Source organism: Episyrphus balteatus, chromosome 1, assembly GCF_945859705.1.
Source record: "Episyrphus balteatus chromosome 1, idEpiBalt1.1, whole genome shotgun sequence".
Taxonomy (NCBI): Eukaryota; Metazoa; Arthropoda; class Insecta; order Diptera; family Syrphidae; genus Episyrphus; species Episyrphus balteatus.
The window spans coordinates 39,686,306-39,710,570 of NC_079134.1; the positions used below are offsets into that span (position 1 = coordinate 39,686,306).

At 29.5% G+C, this 24,265-nt stretch overlaps 1 protein-coding gene across 1 annotated transcript in view; it reads right to left on the reverse strand.

The window, feature by feature from the left end:
* The window catches only part of LOC129921240 (uncharacterized), a 75,287-nt gene extending 65,699 nt beyond the window's left edge, over positions 1 to 9,588 (reverse strand). The window contains exon 1 of the mRNA XM_056002971.1: positions 8,224 to 9,588. Within this exon, the coding sequence (XP_055858946.1) occupies positions 8,224 to 8,731 (508 nt within the window). The 5' untranslated portion in view covers positions 8,732 to 9,588. The remainder of the gene's footprint in view (positions 1 to 8,223) is intronic.
* Positions 9,589 to 24,265: the final 14,677 nt, after the last annotated feature.

Here is a 24,265-nt window from a genome sequence, read left to right on the forward strand (position 1 = left end):
AAACAAAAAAGTCATAACAAGTTGAAGTCGTGTCGCGTTTTCGTTTCATTTTGTTTCAAATCACTACGATACTAAAGAAGTTTTCACTTCAAAAAAAATAATTTTTTTTTTGTTAAAGATTTTCGAAAATTATCCCTTGTCAAAAAAAAAAAATGGAATTTTCAAAAAATGTCTCCAAATCCATCGAATGAGACATCAAATGAATGTCTCTTTAGGCTCTATTCATAACTGAAAACCAAAAGTTTCTAGGATTTCGGGTTGCTGAATATATCTCGTGCAAAAAAACACTTATCTGCAAAATTGTAGTTTTGAAAAAAAACGGCTACAAAGTTTTGGAAAATCATGCAATCTTATGGTCAAACGGAAATTAATAGTTTAGGGTTCTAGACAACAGATGGAGGATTGAGATCGACACAGTGAATAGAAACACCGATAGCAAGTAAAATGACGCATTAAAGTGAAATGGCCAAAAAAAACAGATTCGCGGTTTTGTGGCATTGTGCGCGACGATATTAGCAATCAAAATATTTTTTTTTTCTTAATTCATTCGGAAGCAGATATTTTCGGATCAAAGTATCGAAACAAGTTTTGGTTTACAGATATGAGATCACAGTGAACAGGCCTATGCATTCAGCTAAAAAATTACAATTTTTTTTGTGATGTTTACGAAAATTATCCAACAAATTACAATTTTTTTTTTAAGATTTGCGAAAATTATCCCTTGACTAAAAAAAGGGAATTTTTATAAAATTTCTCCAAGTCCATCGAATGAGACATCAAACGAAAGGTCTAGTGTTCGTTAAACATCGATAGTTTAAGATTTCGATAGTATCGATAGTTTTGGGAAAACCCTATCGATACTATCGATAGTATCGATAGTTTTACCAAGTTTCCTAAAAAGCTTTAAAAAGGCTTTTTTGAATAATAAAAACGTTTAATAATCAGAATATTGCAATTTAAAACTTATTTTAAGCAACTGGAAATGTATTATTTCAATTATTAACTTGCAAAACATTTTGAAAAACTAAAAACCAGATGTATTGAAGTCCGAAAAAAAAATTCGGTTCGATATGGCCTGTGGCAAGCTTGCCAAAAATACCAGACAATTATTAAAAATAAAAACATTTAACGCATATGTGCACGAGTTTATCGAGCACAAGAGAACATTTTTGTATAAATAGATACATATATGTACAATACATACATACATCTAGCAGTACTGCATCACAGTACACATAATAAGGTAATATATTCCGAACGTTGTCAAAATTTGTTTGTCAAAAATGGGCAGGTACATATTTATTTAACAAAGAAAATAAAGGTCCTACATTCTAGTAGGTGCATGTATAAATACTAAAAAAGGCCTCAAAAATAAAGTTTAGATTTTACATAAGTAACATTTTACAAACATGGTCGTGTTTCCACCGACTGGCTTGAAAAAAATACTAAGCAAGCAGATGATTTTTTATTTGGTGTTGTCATAACGAACCAAACTATTGCCTTGAAAGTATTTATAAAATGACCCTACTAACAATTTTGCTTCTATAATGCTTTACAAAAGCAACAATTGCATCTGTAAAGCTTTATAGAACCAAAATTGTTTGTCGGGGATACAGCTAAAAACACAATACAAGAAAATAAAATTTATTGAAACAAATCGCGCAGCAACCAAAACCGAAAATAAACAAAATGCAACAGTGACATAGTATGACAATGTTAACAATTAGTATTATAATTCGGTGGTTTCCCAAACAAAAAATCATTCATAAATAATTGAAATGATGAGAAATGAAGATTTCACTAAATTTTCAAAAGTTTTTCAGTGTTTTAGGAGTTCAAAATTAAAAAGCTGGTGGGCTTAGAACGAAAAGCTTGGGGTAAACTGTTAAACTTAAAACTATCGATAGTTTTGTCGATAGTTTTTTAGAACTATCGATGTACGCGATAGTTTTTTACTATCGATAGACTAACGAAAAAATTTTCAAAATCGTTAGAGCCGTTGTTAAAAAAACTAATTTTTTATAAATAATTTTTTGGAAAAAAAGTTTAAAAATAAAATTGGTATGCCATTTTGTAGAAATCACTAATCAAAAATTTCAAAATTTTTTTAAAAATCCAAAAATTATTTTTTTTTTAAATCTTATTTTTGATTTATATTTAAATTATAGGCGTGTTTTTTCTACAACTCAGTAGCTACTCATTTTTTTATTTTATTCGAAAAACAATAAAAACAAATACTTACTTGTGTAATTTTTATTATTGTTTTGCGAATAAAATGAAAAATGAGTAGCTACTGAGTTGTAGAAAAAACACGCCTTATATAGTAAATGCTTCTTCACAAAAAGTTTCGTTGAAATCGAATAAGCTCTTTTCGAGATAATCGGATTTGAAAAAAAATTGTTCTATGGCAGGTACCGTTAATAATGATTTTCAAAAAATTATTTTTTTATTAGCAGATAGACCTTGTCTTTAAACTTACATTTGAATTTGTTAAACAAAATCGTTGGATCCATTTTTGAGCTATTTCAATTTTACTAAAATCGGTATATGACAAGTACCGGTATTTTTGGTCCAAAAAAATTAATTCCAAAAATCCCTCTGGAAAGTCGCCGAATAATGTTACATACCAAGTTTGACATCAATCGGTTCATCCGTTTAGGCTGTAGCCTCGTTTACAGACAGACGGACAGACTGACAGACAGACAGACATACGGACTTCCGGGACCCACTTTTTTTGGCATTTTCTACCATCGTAATGTTATGGAAATGGAATGCATAACTTGATATATAGTACCTATATCGCAAGTAAAAATATATCGGAATATTTAAAGAGGTCTCCAAAGAAGAAAAACTGTTCTTATAGAAACCGTTACGATTTATGTTTAAACAATTTTTCTTATACATAAAAGAAGTACATACATCCAAAGAAATCAAAAAACTTTTTTTTTTCATTTTTTAACTGTAATTTCAAAAACGGGACTTCAAAAACGGACTTCGGATTCAAGTTAATCATCCCGAAAACCTTCAGAAAAGTATACTTTTTGTGGTGTGTATTTTGAGTTTGTGTGATTCACTTTAAGGGAAATTGAATTTGTTTTGTAGTACTTAAATTAACGGTAGCTGCTACGAATACTTTCTCAAAATTGATTGTGAAAAATTTCTTTCATCATCCTTAAAAACCTTTGCTGTAATTTAATCTCATTTAAATTAAAATATTAAAATAGAGTTTTCAATTAACATGGGTCAATTTTAAAAGAAAAAAAAAACAATTTCGATTTTAATGTCCTTAGTAAAAGTGTAATTTTCATAATTTTCGTATTGGAAAATCTATATCTCGGACTCCGACTGTGAAAAAGAATACATTTCAACGAAACCCTGATCATAAGATTATCTGTCAACGATCCACCCGCATTAAAAAGTATCATTTTGAATATTTTTTCTTAAAAAGTCATCCACACTTAAATAATTTTTTTTTTTAAGGTGAGATCCTGGTAGGACATAAAATTCAGGTAAATTATAGTTTGCAATCTGTTAACAGCTATGGCGCCGAACACTATAATCAACAACTCACACAAAAAAACAACAAATTTTAAGACAATCTAAAAGAATGCAGAAAATGATGTCCTTTTGTGTTACCATATTATTTTCAAAAAGGACTCTGGATAAGAAAATTGATCGAAACAATGGCATTTCATTGTAATTTGTATGACTTTCTTTTTGTATTTATTTTTAATTTTTTTCTTTATTTTGTTGAAGAAAAAAAAGCAAAAAATTCAACACCATGACATTTGGTCCATCATCGGTTTCAGGTCTATGATCCTTAATGATCGGTGTGGATGTCCATGTCCAGGTTGCCTATTCCTCACCTGTGGCCTTTGATAAATTAATACATGCGCATGAAGAGAATATAGAGGCGTATCATTATATTGGTATTATAATGTGAAAACTGAACAGAAGAAGGCCTGAGTGCATTCTAATACTAGCCAATAATGAGTTTTTGTTCTCAATGTTGCGCTACAAATCGATTAATGATGACTCTTTGCCCCCAAATCTACATTATGACTTTCTTCGTTTTTCTGGATAATAGCCATGTAGAAAGGATAATGCATTTAAATGATGAGCTGAACGCTGACCATATGACAAGTTGTGCAGATGTTAATTTTCAAGAACAATTTGAACGTAATCGTTAGAGTATGGCACAAGAAAGAAAAAAACTTAAATGATTCTTTTAATTTTGTCAAAAGAAGTAAAAAGCCTATAAAAGACACTAAGTACTTTAAACCATAATATAACTACATAAAGTGTCAATTTTTCGAAAAGAATCAGTTCCAAATTGTTAAAATTTATATTTTTTGTCATTTTTATGGTTAACTTGAAAGCCTAGTATGCAGATCGAATCTAATTTAAGTTATTCCTGAATTGTTAGTTGAAACGTATAAGAGCTATGACATGGAGAAGCCTTGAAGAGATGATGAAAAGAAGCCGGACTCGGTGCCACCCTGTCTAAAGAGCTGCGTTACGAAGCTGACAACCTTTGACCTGTAAAACGTCTAAATTTGGTAAGAAGATGTTATGTTATTTATTACTTTTCATTTGAAACCATATCTTCCTTTAGCTCTAAAAAATACACGCCAATCTTGTCAGAATGCGGACGGGAAGAACTGTGGTTTTCGTAACAGCTAATAGCCCTCTTTCACTTCCAATTTGAAATTTTCTTTAGATCGATGAGTAAAGTGTTTCTACAGTGACCGCCCTGCTTATTAGGCAACGATGGAGCATTCATAAATGTAGATGAGGAGATAATGACTGCAACAAAAAAGGTAAGAAGAAAGCTTTGACACAGTGACAGTGACTAAACTTTCATATCTTCAAGTCGTATTTAACGGAGGGTAATGATAACTTAACCTTCAGTCGCCCCTAAATTTGAGGTAAGTACGTAATTCATTTTTTCCTATTTTTAAGCTGAGCTCATAATATTAAAAGAATATTTTGTCAAATTTTTAAGGCGATTCCAAATCGACAAAGTTATGAGTATTTTATACATCAACGTTTTGTATCAAAACTTAAAACTAAAGTTTTCAAAGTCTTAAAACTACTCTATACGATTTTTTTTTTTTTAATTTGGAACACCTTTTTTCACAAATTTTTAAAAGTGGAGAGTTTTTTCTAAATTTATTTATAATTATGCTAGAATTTTTTCAATGGGTAAAGGTAAAAAAAAAACGTTTTTTGCCCCTAACTCCAGATTTTTGGGGTGTTAGGGACTTTTTAAATACCGTTTCGTAATCAGTGCGACTAGCTCTACAAAAAATTGAGTGTTACACAGTGTAATTTGTATTTTCCAATAACATTTTAACCTGTTAATTTTTTGCCCTACCTGAAAAAACTATTTTATTCTACTAATGAATTTCGATTCGTATGATCAAGCAAAAAGTTACGAGGACCACCGCAATCTTATTTTTTTTCCGAGACAAGTCGGAATAATTTCTCACATTGTGGTATTTTGTCTTCTTCTTTTTGGCGGAGTAAAAAAAAAATAATTTAAGAAAATCCACCTAGGTATAATTAAATGCTAATTTGTTGCAATTTTATATCATTTTTATATTTATAATATAATTAATATTTTTTTTTAGTTAAAAAATTACATTTACGGTTTGCTAAGATCAGTGGAGAAGTTTTGAAAAAATACAACTTTTTTAATTTTTCTTTTTCAGTTTTTAAAAACAAAATTTTTGTTGCAAAGTCAAAATTTGTAGCTCCTCAAACCAGTGTTGCCGAAAGTACTCCCATAGGAGTATTGTGCTACTTTCAGCACCTCCGTACTCCCGTACTCCTCCTTTCACATTCGTACTCCTTTTTTTTTTAATGACAAAATATTTTACACTTGTAGCAAAGTGTAAAAAAAAGTAAAAAAAAAATTTTATCAAATCGGATGTGTTAAGCGACGAGTTTCTCTCTAATCCGAATTTTTCTGACATTTATTTAAAAAATATTAACTCTGTATACGTTGGGGCTAAAGCCTGGTACGCTGTTCGCGCTAAATTTTAGCCGAGATAAAATTCCCATACAAGTTATCGATAATTTGTATGGGATCCATTTTAGCTCAGATAAAATTTTCGATAATCTGTATGGGAGCTAAAATTTAGGGCGAGCAGCGTACCAGGCTTAAAGCTGAACTTTTTATTAAAACAAACAAAATTGAAATAAATGAAATAATTGAGTTTAAAGGTGTTTGCCGAGAATATTATAAGACCCTGTCAGCTCAAATTTCACAGCGAATCGATTTTGATGACGAAATTCTGAAACATATTCAAGGCATTGACCCTTTAAATTTAGCAGAAAGTGCAACTTCAATAATTTCTTCCATTCCCGATTTGATTAACGAAAATGAAATTGAAAACCTCGACATGGAATGGCGAACACTACTTAGCCAAACTATGGTTTCGAATTCATTAGAAATAGAAGAATTTTGGTCAGAAATATTTTTTTTTTAAATGCTCTTAATGAAACACTTTTCCCTCTGAAAAAGGATTTTGTTAGTGCTTTATTAAGTCTTCCGCACAGCAGCGCAGCGGCAGAACGAGTTTTTTCCCAACTCTTTATCATGAAAGATACAAAACGAAACAGATTGGAAATAAATACAATAAATGCAATTATGAGTTGCAAGGAATTGTTAAATAGAGTTGATTGCCACAAATGGAATCCTTCAAAACAACTTTTAAAAGCGTAGGTATAAAAAATAATATTTGTTTTTTTCTTATATCATTTTATACTTACCTACCATATAATCAAAATACCTTGATTTTTGCAAAACCACTTCTATTTAATGTATTTAATACATATCTTGTGATTACAATATTACTATAAATTAAGCTATTTACCATAAGACAGATATTTTATTACTTTTGTTATTTGAATTAATAATTTATTTATTTATGTTTTGTTTTTTTATGTTTAACTTAATATATGTTTTTAAAAATAAAACTAAAAAAAAATTTCAAGACAAAAAAATGGCTGTACTCTTATTTTGTTCAAAATACTCCCCTTTTTTTTCTGCCGTACTACCGTCTAATATTTCTCTCCGGCAACACTGCCTCAAACCCATTTTAAATTTTATTTTTGTTACTTCAACATTTTGGATTGGGTGAACCAATTTTGAAAATTCTTTTTTTTTTGTCTCATTTCAATTTCGTCCAGTTATGATTTTTTAGTACTTAGTTGGGCAAAAAAGTAATATTTGCTTTAAAACTGATGCAGCTGAATTAAAATTTTTGAATGCATTTGGTAGCAGGGTTATTAAAAGTTCCGTTACAAAAGAAAAAAAATGAGAAAAATTAAGATTTGTAGTCATGGCACATGAAAAACCGTCACAGGATGACCATTTTTTCGACTTTTTTTTTCAAATGCCCATAACTCACAAAATATATGGCTGCGATTTTTTTAATTATTTTTCTGATAACTGTCACCACCTACCCTATCTACCGTTTTCGTTTCGACGTTATTTTTGGGACACCCTGTATAGGTAGAATCCATGAGAAAACCACAAAGCTTTGATCTACAAAAGTCAGTTTTTTTTGTTTTTTTAAAGAGGATTATTTAAATATTCAAGGTTCGTTTAAAAAGTAAGCTTTCATTTCTGAGAACTATGTAGTCAAGATACTTTTTAGTTTTGCATTGGTCCAGGGAACCGGAACAAAAAATTACTGATGAAAAAAAAAAATTGTGATCAAAATATTTTTTTTTTAAAGCTCCATTAAAAATAATTATATTTGAACTAGGATTTTAAATTTGGACTCCCAAACTCTGAAAATGTTTATACAAAAAAATTCTTTGATTTTAAAAATAAGGAAACTTTGAGTAGGTACCTGTCACAGTCGAGTTCTTCGACAGATTTTAAAATTTCTTTTACATTTTGAAGTTTCCAATATTCCTTAAACCAGTTAATAAAATAGTTTTCAATTTTAAATACACCCGAAATATGTTGAAATTTAACTTCAATAACCCATGGGTAAAAAAATGGATTCAAGTGAAATATGAATCAGGAACAAGAAATAAAGCAAGTTTGATCAAAATCTTGAGTTTGGTGTAGAGCATTATATAGCTGCCCGTCCTTACAATAATATTAATTTGCATTTTACCATTCTCTCCTTGTTTCGACAAACAAGCTTTTTTTTTGAACACTTGTTTGACAAATAAAATTTCATAGATTTCAAAACAACTTACCACTTGTGACATCTTCGACCTTTAACTCCTCCTCATCACCGGTCGCATCGACCTTGAACGCCTTCATATCCATAGCTAGAAGTCGACTCATAGTATCTGCATGCGATAATGATGACGTCAAATCGGTTAGAAATTTATTGTTATTAGTGCAGCTGTTGTTGTTGGCTAATGTTGTTGTAGTGGTTACCATTGAAGTGGCAACAGTCAATTTCGAGACTGTAAAGTCGAGAGGTTGTTCTGCACCGATTAGAGTGCCGCCAGCGCTGCGAGCAGTGTGCTGGTCATTAACACCTGCCTCTGCCACTGCTGCTGCTGTTGATCTTGTAGTTGAAGGTGAGACGGCCGAAGCCGATGACGACGATGGCGATGGTGATGGTGGGCTATCGTAGCCCACAGACGCCGCTGCCGCTGTAGCCACAGTGGCAACCACTGATGGATGATGATGCTGCGTCAGGATGTGATGAGGTGTTCGTTCAGCGGAGCTTAGTTGAGCGATCAGCAGCGACATGATTGGGTGTGCTGAGCATTTGATTTATGATTGATGATTAGATAGGAGTCAGCGTCATTGGCGTCGTCGTCGACTCGAGTGCAGTAGCATAATCTGGAAATGAAAGCATCATAAAAATATAGAAGCCATGAAACTGGAAGCTTTTTCTCTAAAGGCTGGTGTAAATATCGTGGGAAAGCCATCTCCGTTAAATGGAAATTCATTAAACAATTAACCAATTAGTTGGTATAATTTGCTAATTTAATAATAATATACTTTTGTTTGGTCGTTTATTTAAACTGACAATTGCCTCTAACGTTGTTGAGCCTTTGGGGTGACATTATGACAGTTACACGTTCACAGTTAACGCTTAATCGAGCGTGAAGAAATTCTTTTTTTTTTTGTCAGCTTTATTATGAGGGTTGTCTAAAGTGGAAACAACACTTTGGGGCACGACTAAAGACGACGGCGACGGACGGCACGATGTTACCCATCAGAATGAGAATGTTTGAAATACAAGTTAATTGACAAAAACGATACAAATTGATTATAAAATTCTTTCAAAAGTTTACCGCTGGGTTTCTGATGGCAAGGCGGCAAGTCTTCATCATTATAATTAGGCAGTTAACATAAGGGTGACATTTGCGTGAATGGGGGTCAGTTTGTTTTTTTTTTTTGAGACTTTTGTCATATTTATATTCAAAAATATTTAAATTAACTTCAATTGAATGAATCGTTAGAGCGATGATATGGGACACTATTTATGAGCTGTCAATTGATTTGTTTGAAATTAAAAAGAAACCGAGATGGGATTTTGGATCTTAACCGATTTCTTCTTAAAATAGATGGCTAGAATTTTGAACTTTTGAAACTGGACACAATTAACGTGTTTTGTCAAATACTTAATATGTCAATCATAATCATGATCAAGAAATATTGAAATACAATGCAAATACTGTTAAATATTTTTGTGATTTGAAAACTACTATATGACTTCTACTATGACTGAATGCTGCATACACCAGCATTTGTGAGTACACAAATCGTCGCACAGTGGTGCCATTCTTCGTTTTTGGCGTCAAAATTCATTTGCACGGCCATTTCTGGACGAAAAGTCGTGAAGTTTGGTACACTTAATGATAATAGTATGGAGAATACAAAAAGGCTGCCAACTTTTTTTTATTCAAAATGGCGGATCCAAAATGGCGGAAAGAATGAGCTTTAAAATAGAATTTTCATTTTCAAAACAGTATATAAGCTAGAAATTGGGCTAAATTCATGTCAAAAAGGTGTTAGATTTGTGATTTAGGATTCATAGATTCATATTCTTTACAAAAAAAATCAAAAAATCTGTAAACAAAGTCCAAAAAATGCCAAATTAGTAAAACACACTTTAAGACCTCTAAATACGCTATTTCATGTATTTTTTTTTTCACTTATCACAATTTTGAGATCTCTTCTATTTATGTTTCATAAGAAAATTGAAAATATTGGGGTTATATGGTTGCCAGCTATGTTTTTAAGTAAATATAAGAAAACATGATATAATGAAAAGTTACAATGTTCAATAAAACTGAGAATTTATTTTTTCCGTAAACCAAAATATAATTTCCTAATAGATTTTAACGTTCTTAATTCAAATTCGAAGTCGAAAAAAATCTATGACGTCACGTTTCGTAGATAAAAATTAATTTTGATCTGCTTATATCTCAAAAACGTGACGTCATAGATTTTTTTCGACTTCGGATTTGAATTTAAAACGTTAAGATCTATTAGGAAAGTATATTTTGGTTTACGGAAAAAATAAATTCTCAGTTTTATTGAACATTGTAACTTTTCATTATATCATGTTTTCTTACATTTACTTAAAAACATAGTTGGCAACCATATAATCCCAATATTTTCAATTTTCTTATGAGACATAAATAGAAGAGATCTCAAAATTGTGATAAGTGAAAAAAAAAATACATGAAATAGCGTATTTAGAGGTCTTAAAGTGTGTTTTACTAAATTGGCATTTTTTGGACTTTGTTTACAAATTTTTTTATTTTTTTGTAAAGAATATGAATCTATGAATCCTAAATCACAAATCTAACACCTTTTTGACATGAATTTAGCCCAATTTCTAGCTTATATACTGTTTTGAAAATGAAAATTCTATTTTAAAGCTCATTCTTTCCGCCATTTTGGAGCCGCCATTTTGAATAAAAAAAAAGTTGGCAGTCTTTTTGTATTCTTCATACTATTATCATTCAGTGTACCAAATTTCATGACTTTTCGTCCAGAAATGGCCGTGCAAATGAATTTTGACGCCAAAAACGAAGAATGGCACCACTGTGCGTCGCCCTAGAAATGGATATAGGCCGTATAGGCTATTGAAAATCTATGTATATACGGCTACCCAATTCTAGGGCGACGAAATGTGCACTTGACGTTTTGAGGCTGCTGGCGAAGTTAAACATGTTATACTCTTGGTGATAGGGAGTTATGTTGTTTTGTGCAAAAAGATACGAGGACTTTTATTGTTACACTTAATGCGTTCAGAGTAATAGTGGGCCAAGTCCACTTCTCTATAAGTTAGATGTTTAAGGGGGGAAATCCCTCCGGAATTTTTTATTTTTGCATTATTTTTTTTTTGCGTAATAAATTTATTTATCAACCGAAGAAACTATTTTCAGTGATCTTAGCCTTAAATGAAGCCTCAAAAGTGCCTAGATAGTCCCGAAACCAATGCGCTCCGAACCTACCATAGTACGAAAACAAAAACTTTAAACGCATTTTTTTCGAAACTAGTTTTTTTCCGCGCCGCCGTGCAATGTAACTCAAAAACTAATGAAGCTATCGACTTGAAATTTGAAGCAAATTACTCCTTAAATCAAAACATGAACCTAAAAGTTGAATACAATTTGTACAGTAAATATTTTTTTTAACTACTTCTTTGTAAAAAAAAACATGTTTTTTTCGTTTTTTTGATTTCTAATTTTTATTTTTCATTTAAAAAAAATAAATTTAGGTTCATATACTAATATCATCTAACGAAAAAAAATTTCCTTTTTGATTTAAGATGATTTCCTGGACCTGTACATTGCACGGCGCAAACTAGAGGCGTCAACTTTGAAAGGCTCCAGAGCCGCCATTTTGTTATTTTTTCATTTAAAAAATTTTTTTTTTCAATTCTTGATAATGCCAGTAATATCTTGTCTTTTTCCAAATTTCAATAAGTGGCTTCAGTTTTTCATAAAAAAATAGTGAAAAAGGTGTCGTCTGGAGGGATTTCCCCTCCTTAAAGGTCTTAAAAATTAAGTGTTTGTTTATTTATAAAATAGAATGGTCTATAAAACATTTTTTTTTTTTCAAAAATTCTTTAGTTTCTAAAAAAGAGCTTCTCAAAGTTGTCTATCATGCTTAAATTTCAAATAAATAACTTATCACATTATTTTTCTGAACGCCTCACATAATAATGTTTGATCACTTCGATTACCTTACAGACAGTATAACGTAACATTTTTTGTCCACAATATTGAAAAAATTAAATAACTTTGAAAAATTTCACTTCTTCTTCAATCAATGTATGTAAAAAAAACTCTTCCCTCGTAAATAGTTATTTGGAAAAATGTTAGCGAAATAAAAGTTTGTTAGGTAAAAAAATATTAGTGATAAAAAAATTTATCCAAAAACTAGTAAAAAATTGCGCCATGCAAATTTTTTTTTCAAAAGTTTTGACAGTAGGTATAGACATAAACTTGAAAATGCAAACATTAACATTTGTGCGTTTAGCGTTAAGCCTTAGATCTTGACCAATTAAGAGTATCCTCTCCTAAAAATACACTGTACTGTACGAGTACTTCGATTGAATAATTTGCCTTAAAACAATTGTTCATTGTTTTCCGCTTGCCCAGAAAGGTTAAACAAAATTTTTGACGTGATAACGTCTTATAAATCAAAATCGATGAACCATGGCAGCCACCACAAAAAGTGCGGCAAAAAATTTAAATTCAAAATTAAAAATAAACTATTAGAGATACAAAAATCTCCTAAAACTTATTTGAAAGATAATAATCTAAAGCCTTATCCAATTGAAGGATTTTTAAAAATTCCGTCATTTAATAGGGTAAACCGGGGTAAAACGGAAAGATGAAATTTGGGCTAAAAAACGCGTGGTCGTAGAGAGTTGATTCTTTTTGTTATAGATAGAGGAGACTGATTTAAGGATAACTGCATTTAAGAAAAAATTCTAAAAAATTCTGGAACTCCGCTATAACGTTTTGTTTGAACGTTGATCAGGTGTTGTGGGTTAGACAAAATGTGGATTATGGGTAGAGGAATTTTTTTTGACAATTCTAAAGGTGCCAGGTGAAAGTTGAAGGAAAAAAAATTAGGCGTCTCATACGGATTTTTTCCAACACTCTGCGTTTCGAAATATGAATTTTTGAAAAATACCTACTTTTTTAGGGGTATTTTTGGGTAGTTTTTGATTATTAGCTTTTTTTTGGAGCGTTTAAAAATCTCAAGTTATATGGGACATGTAGGGCTAAAGATAAATGCGCATAAACGTGCAAAAAATTGGAATCGTTAAAAGAGTTTTGACTGAATGCGGAGAAAAATAAGTTTTTAAAAAACAGGTTTTTTGGCCGTTTTTAACCGATTTTCATCGTTTTTTATTTTTACCTTTTTTTCTTTATTAGATAGAGGAATATTATATATGGAGTAATGATAGACCATGACTACGACTATATGTGTGCGAAATTTCAATCATTTTCGTAAACACAATTTTGAGATAACGGTAAAATATAATTTTAGAATTCAACAGGTTATAACTTTTTACCAAGAGCAGATAGAAATTTGATTAAACATTTATGAGTATCCTGATACAATTACCTTTCAATTGGTATATCACACATAATGCTAGACTAACTACAAGCCACACAATGTTAAATCAAGAAACTTGCGAAAAACATCATACCACCAGTGGAGATCTGTTGCGCCATGAACAGCCACCAGTGTGGGAAGTACCGTAATCTCAGTCTGGAAATTCCACATGGTTGACTTTAAAAAATTCTAACTTCTCTGTAGGCATCTTTGAAATGAGATTGATACGTCGCGTCGTTTGAAAGGTGAAACAATAAGCTTTCACATGGTATAAAATTTTTTATAGGTTGTTAGGGAAAAAATTCATTTAATAGCATGAGAACATAAAAATAAATGTTTTTTTGCTTTTTTTTTTGATGAAATTTCATCGAGTTTAAAAAATTCTAGCTCTTTTTGTAGATGTCTCATAGACTTGATCTACATATATATTTTTAGCTTAGACAATAAGCTTTCAGATGGTGTTTTTTAGATTGTTAAAAAAAATGGAAGATAAATTTACATGTTTTCTTTGATGAAAATGATTGTTTTAAATAAATCTTTTTAATACTTTTTGCTCATTGTAAAAATTTAAAAATGGTTTTATTATTTAGAATATTTGGCTTTTTAATGGTATAATTTTTTTTGTGAGCTTTTAAAATAAAAAAAATTAATATAATGAGAAAAGAAAAAAGGTATTTTTTTTTTCGCTTTTTCTTGTAAATTATGATTGTTTGAAATAAATAAAAGCTTCAAATGGCTCATTTTAAAAGCACACAACCTGTTTTCTTACGACGTTATCACGTAAAATCATCGTTCGTAAACCGGCTTTACAGACAACCTCTTTTTTTTACTAATAACAGTGGTAACTTTTAAATTAAAAGTCTTCCTAATATCAGGCAAACGAATCGCAGTTTTGTAAACAAATTTTTTTTTTTTTGAATTTTGTTTTAAAATTGTATGCGAGTTGTATTACTTTAATAATGAGGGGGATACAGTTTTCTTAGAAGAAATTAGAATTCAATGCTCTTTGCATAAAATCCAACACCGACACATGTTAAGGAAAATTTATGTATCAAATACCTCTGCCAAAATAGTAAAGATAAAAAAAATATTTTTGGCGTAACAGAAAATATTGAACAAAATTATACTAGTTTTAAGGTAGATATTTTTTAATTCGCAGTTTTCAGGTATTTATCAATATAAAACACATTCAGTTTTATTTATTTGATTTAGGCCTGATTTTTCAATCGTCAGAAGAATAATGTCAATATAAAAGATCTTATATAATTTTAATATAAGCCAAAAACAAAATTAAAAAAAAAAAATAATTTTTGGATTTAAAAAAAAAATTTTAAAACTTTTTTTTGAAAAATCAAATTTTCGAAAACGGGACATTGAATTATTTTGAAATTTTGTTTTTAGATGTTGATTAGTGATTTCTACAAAATAGCATACCAATTCTATTTTAAAACTTTTTTTCCAAAAAAATTATTTATAAAAAATTAGTTTTTTAAAAAACGGCTCTAACGACTTTGAAAATTTTTTTCTAAAAATGCATCTCAATATATCAATCAAAACTGCATACTTGTTTACGAGGGCAATTTGATTTCAGATTTTGTTTTATATATTTTTTTTAACGAATTTAATTTTTTTTTATTTTTTTACATTTTCCAAATTTCTATATAAAAAGTCTTTAAAATTTAAGCAACTTGAACTCTAAGAGCAAGTTCGTGCGACCCAGTCGTGCATTTTATTTTTATTTTTTTTATTTTATTTTATTTTTGTTTTTATCCCATAAATCTTGAAAAAGTGATTTTTTCCTCAATTTTTTCAACTTCACCCATTTTTTATTGCACAACAAAACAAACAACAACAAAAAAGTTAGGTTATATTCTGAAAGAATATTTATTTATTGGTGAACTGCTGGGCGCTGGTTAAATAAATGGAATCAAGAATTTTTGAGTAGTTTTTAATAAAAGGTTTTCGTTTCAATTTTTCTCAAAATACAAAAAGAACTCAAAAGGTATTTTTTGCAGAGGCGTACGTTGATTTGCAGCCCGGCAGGGGCAAGACTCAATTTGGGAGCCCTTTTCTCTTAATTTTTTTTTTTAAGAAAATGTATATATGTATGTATTTATTTAAGAAAATGTTTGTTTTATTGAGTTTGACCAAAACTGCGGAATCTATGCTACTTTTTCGTAACTAGAAAATATGGCATATTATGATGTGAATTGCAAGGTGCAAAATAGGGTGCTCGTTATTTTAAATTTAGAATTTGTATGCTCCTAAGAAATGAAATTAAAAAACCCTAACCCGTGCCGCCAAGCGGTTAAAGTTTCTTATGGAATAACATGGTGTTTCTTGGACCTTGTTCGATCAATTTTAAATTCCAGCCAAACCATTTGTTCAAAAAATTTAAAACTTTACAGACTCAAACTTTATAAGTTTGACCCCGTGACCCACCCTTGTATACATTAAGTAAATAATTATGAAAAATATACGTACATAATTATTGGTTTGATGACATGATTCAACAAAGTATTCAATATCTATCAATGTTTTCCCAGACAATACTGGTATTCCACTTGTTGAAAAGTTTTTATTGATCAAAAGACTATCAATTTGGTGATAATGATAAACTTTTTCTGAGAAAAATTACCCAATTAATTTGAAAAAAAAAAACTCAATGTCACGCTTAGTTTGCCAAAAAATCGGCATTATTTTTAAAAAAATGCTACCTCATGTTCTTAAAATAACAAAAAAAAAAAAAAATTGGAATTCCCGACTGATTTAAAAAAAATTATCAAAAAATTTTATTGATTATTTAATTAATATTTATTGAAGTTTTTTTTTTTTTATTTTATCGCAGGCCTACTTAAAAAACGCAAATTAGCAACCAAAATCATAATCATGCACGCAGGCAACATTTTTTCTTTTTTGAATGAAAAAAACTTTATCAATAAGAAATCTCAATATTTCATCAATATGATTGTAATCATAACCAATTGAGTTAATAACCTAAAGTGACTGATTATTTCTTCACACTTATGATGGCTACAGGTTAATATATATTTTTTTTCCTTTTTTATGTCGAACGACATAATATTTCTTTTTTCTTTTAACTGATATAAGAATTGTGATAAGAAATGTGGGCTTGTTTTCTTTAGCGTTTTTTTTTTTTTTCTTTTATTGATAAGAAATTGATATTAATTTTTTTTTATTGACGTGCATTTTAACTTTCTCAGAAATAATGCCTACATGTTCGGTTAGTTTTCGTTTGTTCATTGTTGTTATGTAAATAAAAGTGTAAGTTATACAGGTACTGGTTAAATAGATAAAAAAAATATAATAAAGAAAGTAAATAAATGATAAATCAATATCTGATGACGAACTCAATTTATATGGAAGAATATTGATATCAATACAATTTTTACGTACACCTGTGATGCACTCATGCACTTGTTATTTTTTTTTTACAAACAATGATATAATTTTTATTGAAAGAAATTTTATTTTACTTTATAGAAAAAACTATGATTCTAAGAATGTTGTAATTTTAAGTTAATTGCGATGTAGTTTTATCAGTTTTGTTGTTGAGTATAATCAAAAACAATACAAAATTGAAAAAAAGCCCCGAGAGACTTTTTGACTCCAAATATTTTGAAGAACCGTATACCGTACTATCTGAAAGAGGTACTAGAGTATTGAGTTACTTTCAAATAAGTTATAAGTAGGAATAGTGCTGACAAAAACATTGTCACTTCCATTAATTGAGATTTTCTTACACAAAACTTATAGCCCAGGCAAATTCAGATTTAGGAAACATGACAGAGTATCAGTTATTATATTTAGAATCTAAAATATTGCCAATTTATACTATGCAAATTAATTGAAAAACTCACGTTATTTAATCCTCCGAAAACCTTATAAAGTTCTAAATTTAAATTACCAGTTTTTTTAATTCGATATTGGGACGCATATAGCTAAAAAACTGCTTTATATTTCCATTCTTAAATTTGCTCACACTAATAGAAGAAAACTTGGTGACTAATATTATGGTGGTTACAGTAAATATTGAGGACTCATTTTATAGATAACACTGGTCAACAAGGTTTTTGCCACAAGAACCAAAATATACTCTTCTAGTAGTTTTTGGGGTGCTAAATCCGAATCTGAAGTCAGAAAAATTTTATTGGCCTTCGTTTTTGAAATATTACCGTTAGAAAATGTCAAAAAACGTAATTTCAGCTGTTTTCGAGGTTTTGTTTTTATGTGGAGTAATTCATTATGAATAAATTTGTAACGGTGCCTATAAGAGCTAGTTTTATTCCTTCAAAAAATGTTTAAATCTCTCCGATATCTCTTTTATTGCCCGAGATATTTAAAATTTAAGTAGCGGTCTTTGAATCAGAAACAACACTGGCCAACCAAATTAAACTTTTTTTGCCACAAGAATCAAAATATACTTTTCTAAAGGTTTTTTGGTTGCTGAACTCGAATCCACAATCAGAAAAATTCTATTAGCCTTTGTTCTTGAAATATTACCGTTATAAAATGCAAAAAAAGGTTTTTTTATAACGGTTATATTTCAAGAACGCAAGCTAAAAGAATTTTTCCGATTGCGGTTTTGAGTTCAGCAACTCAAAAACCTTCAGAAAAGTATATTTTGGTTCTTGTGGCAAAAATTCTGTGACCAGTAACTTAAACTTTAGATTAAATTTAGTTTCTCTTTTTCTTATTAACTGAAACTTAAGATATCTCGAGAAATAACAGAGATATCGGGAAAATTTAAACAGTTTTTGAAAGAAGAATATTTTTTTTTTATAATAACCGTTACAAATTTGTTTATAATGAATTACCCCACAAAAAAAAGAGAACCTCGAAAACAGCCAAAATGACGTTTTTTAGCATTTTATAGCGGTAATATTTCAAAAACGGATACCAATCAAATTTTTCTGACTTCTGATTCGGATTCAGCACCTCAAAAACTACTAGAAAAGTATATTTTGGTTCTTGTGGCAAAAAAAAAGTTAAATTTTGTTGACCAGTGTAATTCGAAGTAGTACAATTCTCAAAGAATATTCCACAAAAATCGAGTCAGTTAGATATTAATTTATGAAAAAATATTATTTTGGCTTCACCCGGGCTCTGGCCAACTATAAAATTGAAGTTAATCAACAAATTTGTATGTCATATATTAGATAATTTTATTGTTAATAAGTCAATGGTCAATTTTAGTTCAAATGGTTCAAAATGGAGCTATTAAATAAATGGCGGTTACACCCGAACGCGTACCATATCCCAACAAATTGACTTTTATGATAAGCCCATACACATTCCATCAAAAAAACTTTATCTCGCGAAAAATGCAATTTGATTTGCCTGGGCTACTAAATTAATTTATTATTTTTAGTAATCAAACAGTTCAAATATCTACAAAATAGTGATCTTTAAGAATTCATAAAAATAATAAAAACAGTGGCCCTTAGTAATAGGTTCGAATTAAGCGAAAGCTCGATTTAAACAAAATATAAAACTGTTGAAAATGCGCCCTCAGAGTTTTTTTTTTTCTTTAATTAATTTATAATTTGTTTATAAATTTTGTTTAATATTGAATTTTGCCTAATTTGTTTTTGTTATGAAAAATAAAATAAATATTTTATTATTAAAAAAACGTTCTCGTTTTATTTCTTAAGGGAAATTCATACCAACAGCAAAATTTATTAAAAACATACCTCAACTCAATTTTAAATTAAAATAGTGCTATCATCTTAAAATCGACTTAGTTAGAGGTGAATGGCCTCTAAACCAATTCTAAGTTTAGAAGTTAGATGTATGTTTTATTACCATTATTTTTTTGTTGTAAAAATCGAATTTTGCTAAATTCGGGTCAATTTCGTCTATTAAAAAATCACTGAATTTTTTTGTTTGTTAAATGTTAAGGCTCCGTGCACACATGCATTTTTTTAAGCCATTTGATTTTTCAGGAATCAAAAACGCTGTGTTACTGTTCTGCGAGTTTTAAAGAATTTTTAGGATCATAACTTGCTGGAAAAACCAAAACCAGAACCAATACGAATGTTTTGCGAGAGCGTCGTCAAAATGACCTACTTAAATTAATTTTAAGCTTTTTAGGACGTGTGCACACATGCGAGGCGCTCGATTCTATAGAACTTCATACAGCGTCAATTTACCGCTCGTTCTCTTGTGTTTTGTTTTCCCGGAGCGTCACCGCAAGAGTACAAAAATGATACAGCGTGACCGCACGACCTCCGCTGCGTCCAAAAAACCTATCTATGTATGCACCGAGTTCTAACGTTGTTCCGATATCGCAAAATGTTGCCATTAAAATTTGCAGTGACATGAAACAAATACTAGTAATATAGTATAGAACAAGGTTAGTCTTAAATCATACATTACATAACATAATTTCATTACTCCGAAATTAAATATAAGTTAGGTATATAAAGTCTAACTTTTCATTTCTCTCGAATAAACTCTTTAAGTTCTTGGTTATCATCTCTGGTACCTATTAAATTTTATTCACCTTCACATTTAAAAAGACTTTTTGATTCTTTATATGTAGGTAAGAGAATTGAAACCGCGCATTGTCAATTTTATTAGGTCACTATTGTTTTACTGAAAAATATTCATTTTTCCATACAAAGGACTTAAAATTTTAGGATTGTGCTATAAAGGGTGAAAAAAACTCGTTTAGGCCATTCTTCCGGAAAGGTATCGATATCATACCAAGATTTTATAAGTCACTTTGATGCACTTGAGGACTATTATTTATTATACTACTCAGTTTCATTTTACATGATACCTATCGAAAATTGTTCCCTTTTTTTACTTGCGATATAGGTACTATAGGGCAAGTTTAGGATTCGTAAAAAAAATCGAACTTGAGATAACAATTTTACATGACATTACGATGATGGAGAATGCCAAAAAAGTGGGTCCGGCAATTCTGTCTGTCTGTCTGTCTGTCTGTCTGTCTGTCTGTCTGTCTGTCTGTCTGTCTGTCTGTCTGTCTGTCTGTCTGTCTCTATCTGGAGCTGCAGCCTAAACGAGTGAAGTGATTTTCTTCAAACTTGGTAGTTGGCAGTTTTTGGTGATTCCCTAGAGGGGAAATTGAAATTTTTTTTTTATGACCAAAACTAACGGTACCTGCCATATAACGGAAATAGAAAAGGTAATTTTTTTCAAAAACGGCTCTAACGATTTTGATTAAAATTTTTGTGTGTAGTACTACACATAAGGGCCAACTTTTTAAATAAAAAAAATATTTTTTGTACCGTTATTAACGGTACCTGTCATAGAACGGTTTTTTTCGTTTCTGAATATCTCGTACAAAATTAACCCGATTTAAATGAAAATTTTTATACAAAAATGTGTAAGTAAAGATAATATAAAAATTTTAGAAAATTTTCAAAAAACGCATTTTTGGTTTTTTAAAAAATATTTCAAAATTTTTTTCTGAAAAATCAATTTTTTGAAAACGGATCAATGAAAAATTTTGAAATTTAGTTTTTATGTGTAAATTAATTATTTCTTCAAAATGGCATACCAACTTTTTTTTTGAAAAATGTTAAAAAAATTTTATATATAAAAAATTATTTTTTTAAAAAACGGCTCCTACAATTTTCAAAATTTTTTTTCTAAAAATACCTTTTTATACGAGAAATAAAATGGCATATTTGTTTTTTTTTTAAGATATTTTAAAACGGACTTTTATTAATTATAAAAACAGATTTAATTTTTTTATACTACTTATGAAATTTCTTCAAAATATCAAATTTTAAATTTCTTGAATAAAAAGCTTTAACATTATAGTTACTTTAAGCATAAGAGCAAGTACGTGCGACCCCAGTCGTGCAATTTATTTTATCTTACAAAAGTAATTTTAATGTCATTCTCCGATTACCTTAATCAATATGTTCATCTTCGGTTTTAAAATTTAAAATAAAGCTTAAAATAACGGCTCCACTTTTTATTTTATCCACGGATTTCATCGTAAATAGAATGATTTAGCAGATAATTGCCAACTTCGAAGTGCTGTTGGCCATGCAGAGTGTGATCTCCAAGTCCAATTGATAAATTTAATGCGGATGTCATAAAATTAAAAATATAATTGCTTTTAAAATTTTTATGGTAGGTTAGAATATTCAAAAACAGTTTCTTTTTTATTTTTGCATTTCCGAAATATATTCATACATCCTTTTATATATAAATCGAATGTAAAACTTCAAATGAGTATTTCTTAAAAGAATGTTTTCAAATCTGTGATCATTGAATGATTGAAATTTATACAGGTTAGTTAGAACAATTTACTTTTTGTATTCTTTTTACCTAAACAGATGTCTGTTATTTTTTCCAACATTCTTAGGAAATCTCTTGCAGCCCTACGCTATTAGAGTATTTAAACACCTAAGTAACTTATTTGACTTTGCATCAATTAAATAAAGTTAATTTATTGGAAAATATAATCGTAAAACTGAATAGATCCCCTGCATTCATAATTTCATAATTATGAAAAGCATTCAGAACACTTAGGTATATTTCAAATATGATGGAACATGAACGTCAAGGAAGCGTTTGAATTTTAATTCTTATGTTAATTTTAATTTTTATGTTAATTTGACTTTTGTGCGAAACAATAAGGTGATTTTTAAAAATAAAGTGTTCATTTATTAAATTCATTTATAGGCTATTGATTATGTCGAAAAAAACAGGGTAATAAGGAACTAAGACGTTCACGGGTTTTTATTGCAGGAATCGTTCAATGGGTTATAAAAGAAGATAAAACCGCGGAGTGCTATTAAATGAGAGGGTGGAAACTAAAGATAGGGGTGCAAAAGCCCCCTTTTTGGTTTTTTCAATATACCTCGTAAACCAAGCAAAATATTGATATATTTCACATACAACTTTTTGTAGAGAATTAAATTTCCTATTGGAATAATGTTTTTTAAAAATTGAAAAAAAAAATTTCCATACCAAAATAGTCGAAACAATCATAAAAAAAATATCAAAAAAATCGATTTTTTGAGTTTTTTTGCTTTTTTAGTTGTACATTTTTTTTGGGTTGAGATAGACATAAACATTGCTCCAAAGAAAAAAAGAAGATTAAATTTCCTTCAAACTGCTGTGCTCACTAAATTTTTTCATTGAAAATTAACCGAAGTATGGCCATTTTAATCTATCTTTTTTTCGCATTTTTAGTTTTACTCAAGTAAAACAGAAACATTTGAGGGGAAAGTACGATAACTTAAGCACCAAGAACTGATAATAAGATTTTGTAGAGGGGTAAAATACAATCATTGTTTACTATGGGAGAGGGGGTCAATGTCCCCCCGTTTTGGCGGGAGGGGCAATTTTCTAAAAAAAATACTTAAAATAAAAAAAAATTATTAAAAAACAACGGCAACACTTACAGTTTTGATTAATACTTTTTTTCAAATGCTAGAATTATAAACTTAATATTTATTTTAAAATGAAGTTATTTTAATCAATTCTTTTTGAAATAAACGAGTGATTCCGATAAAGAAAGTATTTTGTCTATTTTTCAATTTTCTCAAAAAGTAGAAGGCATAGGAACATTATGATTTTCATGATTTGATAACAAATCAATTAAGGCAGTTTACTTTGTCGAGCAATTTTGTATTGAAGTCCGCAGTCTCTGTGAAAATTGTACTCAATGTGCTTTTTAAACTTTTTTTTCACAAGTTTTGGCTTTGAAATCGGATATTTCAAAAACAATTGATTAAAATAACTTCATTTTAAAATTAATATTAAGTTTATAGTTCTAGCTTTTGAAAAAAGTATCAATCAAAACTGTAAGTGTTGCCGTTGTTTTTTAATAATTTTTTTTTATTTTAAGTATTTTTTTTAGAAAATTGCCCCTCCCGCCAAAACGGGGGGACATTGACCCCCTCTCCCATAGTAAACAATGATTGTATTTTACCCCTCTACAAAATCTTATTATCAGTTCTTGGTGCTTAAGGTATCGTACTTTCCCCTCAAATGTTTCTGTTTTACTTGAGTAAAACTAAAAATGCGAAAAAAAAGATAGATTAAAATGGCCATACTTCGGTTAATTTTCAATGAAAAAATTTAGTGAGCACAGCAGTTTGAAGGAAATTTAATCTTCTTTTTTTCTTTGGAGCAATGTTTATGTCTATCTCAACCCAAAAAAAATGTACAACTAAAAAAGCAAAAAAACTCAAAAAATCGATTTTTTTGATATTTTTTTTATGATTGTTTCGACTATTTTGGTATGGAAATTTTTTTTTTTCAATTTTTAAAAAACATTATTCCAATAGGAAATTTAATTCTCTACAAAAAGTTGTATGTGAAATATATCAATATTTTGCTTGGTTTACGAGGTATATTGAAAAAACCAAAAAGGGGGCTTTTGCACCCCTATCTTCAGTTTCCACCCTCTCATTTAATAGCACTCCGCGGTTTTATCTTCTTTTATAACCCATTGAACGATTCCTGCAATAAAAACCCGTGAACGTCTTAGTTCCTTTCTAAACTACATAATCAATAGCCTATTATTTTCGTATAATAATATTTGTTTCCAAATTGTTCAGTGTAATACAGTTGACTTCCTCTAAGTGGAACTCCTTCTGAGTCAAATTTCCCTCTAAGTCGAAATTTTTCACATTTTAAGACATATTTTATCTTTAATGTTGCAAAAAAAAG